This window comes from Diadema antillarum, unplaced genomic scaffold, assembly GCF_040938485.1.
Source record: "Diadema antillarum isolate AM-2024a unplaced genomic scaffold, OU_Dant_1.0 scf00000177, whole genome shotgun sequence".
NCBI classification, from domain to species: Eukaryota; Metazoa; Echinodermata; class Echinoidea; order Diadematoida; family Diadematidae; genus Diadema; species Diadema antillarum.
The window spans coordinates 126,692-129,215 of NW_027271066.1; the positions used below are offsets into that span (position 1 = coordinate 126,692).

Here is a 2,524-nt window from a genome sequence, read left to right on the forward strand (position 1 = left end):
TGGAAACCCGCAGAATGTTCTTTCTTTGAAATGACGATGAGCAGTAAAATGTAAGGTATACTATACCCCCTACAAAATTCATGAGTTGCGGTCAATCAAATTATGGTTCATTTGCTAATGCAGCAGGCGTTTTGCCATCATGCTTGGCTTAGCAAATAAGAAAAAGTATGAATTAAAGATCACTTGAGTTGGGAGGTATTGTTGATATTTTGCGTCCTGATCATGTAACGCCGATAAAGCGATTCGCATGGTTGAATTGTGGAGGTCAGGTGAGAGACACTCTGGTCGTGCCAAAGACTGCTCACAAGGCAGGGAGTGCCATTCACGTGCACAAGAACACGAACACACGCACGCACATACGCAAACACACCAGGGATCCAGAGCGAGCACACTGGTAATTAGGCCTACATATTATTTCATAACGCAGAAGTGTCCGCACAAATCAAGATGGCAGCAGTGACGAGTCTGCTGAAGTCCACTGAATACACCTACATTTGGCTGCTGCAGAGTCACGATTAACTGTGATTTTTTTTTTACCTGTTCCATAAGGGAACCTGGTGGCCCGTGTATTAAGTCTACAGGAATTTCAGAATTCAGTACGGATCGGGTTAACAATCAACCATCAATCAACGATACGACTGTTGAAAGAGTATCGGTATCGGTATCGATACCTCTTAAGCGATCTAGTGCATGTGATTGTCATGTGACACTCGCGCACTTGTTTGCACTTGCAATGTGGCTCATCGACGAAACTGGTTTGTCCTTTCTTCTTTATTTACCCAAAGAAGACTTGGGGAAAAGTATACACTTTGTGAAACAGACGAAAGACCATTTTCGAGCGGAAATGTCGGTTCCATTAATGTGACGAATTTCTTCTACTTCGCGCTAAGTAAATGACCTTGTTTCACGGTGAATCTTTATTTCAGCAAGTGAGCTTCTTTGTCGTGACGAAGTTGCAAAGAAAACATCTTTTTAAGCTTGCATGCGGATCACACTTTCGTTCAAATACTTATAATTGATATATTCTTAGCCAATAAACGTTTTTACAGACACAGATGTAAAAACAGCTAAACAATGCAGAATTTCACTCCACCCGTCGATGAATCTAATGAGAGTGAATTTGAGGTCGGTTTCGTCCACCGTGCCATTGGAGCAAGCATCCTCGTAGTCGTTGCCGTCATCGGCATCACCGGCAACAGCCTGGTGATCGTCGCGACGGCTGTCTCGCGAAAACTGCAGACGATAACGAACGTGTTTGTATTGAGTCTCAGCGTTACGGATCTCCTGACGTGCGCCCTGCTGCCCTTCCAGTCTTTAGGACTCGTCCACCCAGCAGGTTGGCCCTTGGACCACACCTTCTGTCAGGTGGTAGGAGCCTCTGTCTATATATCCACAATAACCAGCGTGCTCACTCTCGCTCTCATCGCCTTCAACCGCTATTATCTAATCACGAGAAGACCAGCTGACTACCAGTGGCTCTATAAACCCCTTCGATTGTGCCTCATGTTGGCCGTTGCCTGGTTCCAGTCAATACTCTGCTTGCTTGTACCAGAAGTTGTCAATATCGAGACGCTGGGCTACTTCAGCGAGCAGCGGTGGTGCAGCTGGTTGAGTAAGGAGGATCCGGTCGGCATATACGAATCAATCGCCTTTGTGAACATCTTCTTCTCGTTCCTTCTCATAATTTTCTGTTACGTCAAGATTTTGATGCGGGTGCGTCAGCAGCGGCAAGTGTTGGCGCAAAGCGATGTCGCACCCGCTTCCGTCGTCACCGCCAACCGTCCGGAGCCCTCCGAGATGCCTGGTCAAGATCAAACTTCTGACGGTCCTCGCGGACTCGATGCCCCATCGAAGAAAGAGGTTCGGAAGAGAGACCGCCAGATCAACATGAACCTATTTTTCGTCGTGTGCGCTTTCTTCCTCTGCGTGATACCCCACAGTCTCTGCGTACTCATCCCGGGACACGAGATCCCCTCCATCTACACCTTCATCCTCATGTCCGTCAACTGCTGCATCAACCCTCTCATCTACGCCCAGAAGCATCCACATTTCAAGCAGGTGTTTCGTGCCCTTCTGAAATGTAAATACAACGACATTCCGCATCCATCCTCCTGGATAAGAGTCTCCCTGGAATGACTTTGTCAAAAATGCCTGCCCGGCGATACAAGCCTACAATAATTAGTGCTATCTATTACATTCTGATCTTGGAGCAATCCCAGCAAATATTGGTTGGAGCAATCCCAGCAAATATTGGTGCATCCCTGCTCGATGTAATGGCACCGGCGGCAGGTGGCTGCAGAATAAACTGTTCTTTTCTCTCTTCAGGTATGCTAGTTTCTGAGGTTTCAGCTTAGTAAACTATTTGTATCTTTTAATATCAATGACAGTCATCAAGCTAAGAGATTATTCATGCCACATTACTGGAGTTTTCCTTTTATCCATCAGTTATCTACACTTCCAGTCCCCCCCCCCCCCCCCCGCCCTGCACAGACAATAAAAACACCAGAAACACATTTTGCACAGC

At 46.6% G+C, this 2,524-nt stretch overlaps 1 protein-coding gene across 1 annotated transcript; it reads left to right on the forward strand.

Moving 5' to 3' along the window:
• Positions 1 to 1,074: 1,074 nt before the first annotated feature.
• On the forward strand, positions 1,075 to 2,136 carry LOC139722913 (G-protein coupled receptor moody-like). Its single transcript, XM_071634194.1, has one exon. The coding sequence runs from the start codon at positions 1,075 to 1,077 to the stop codon at positions 2,134 to 2,136; it is 1,062 nt and encodes a 353-aa protein (XP_071490295.1).
• The last annotated feature ends 388 nt before the right edge of the window (positions 2,137 to 2,524 follow it).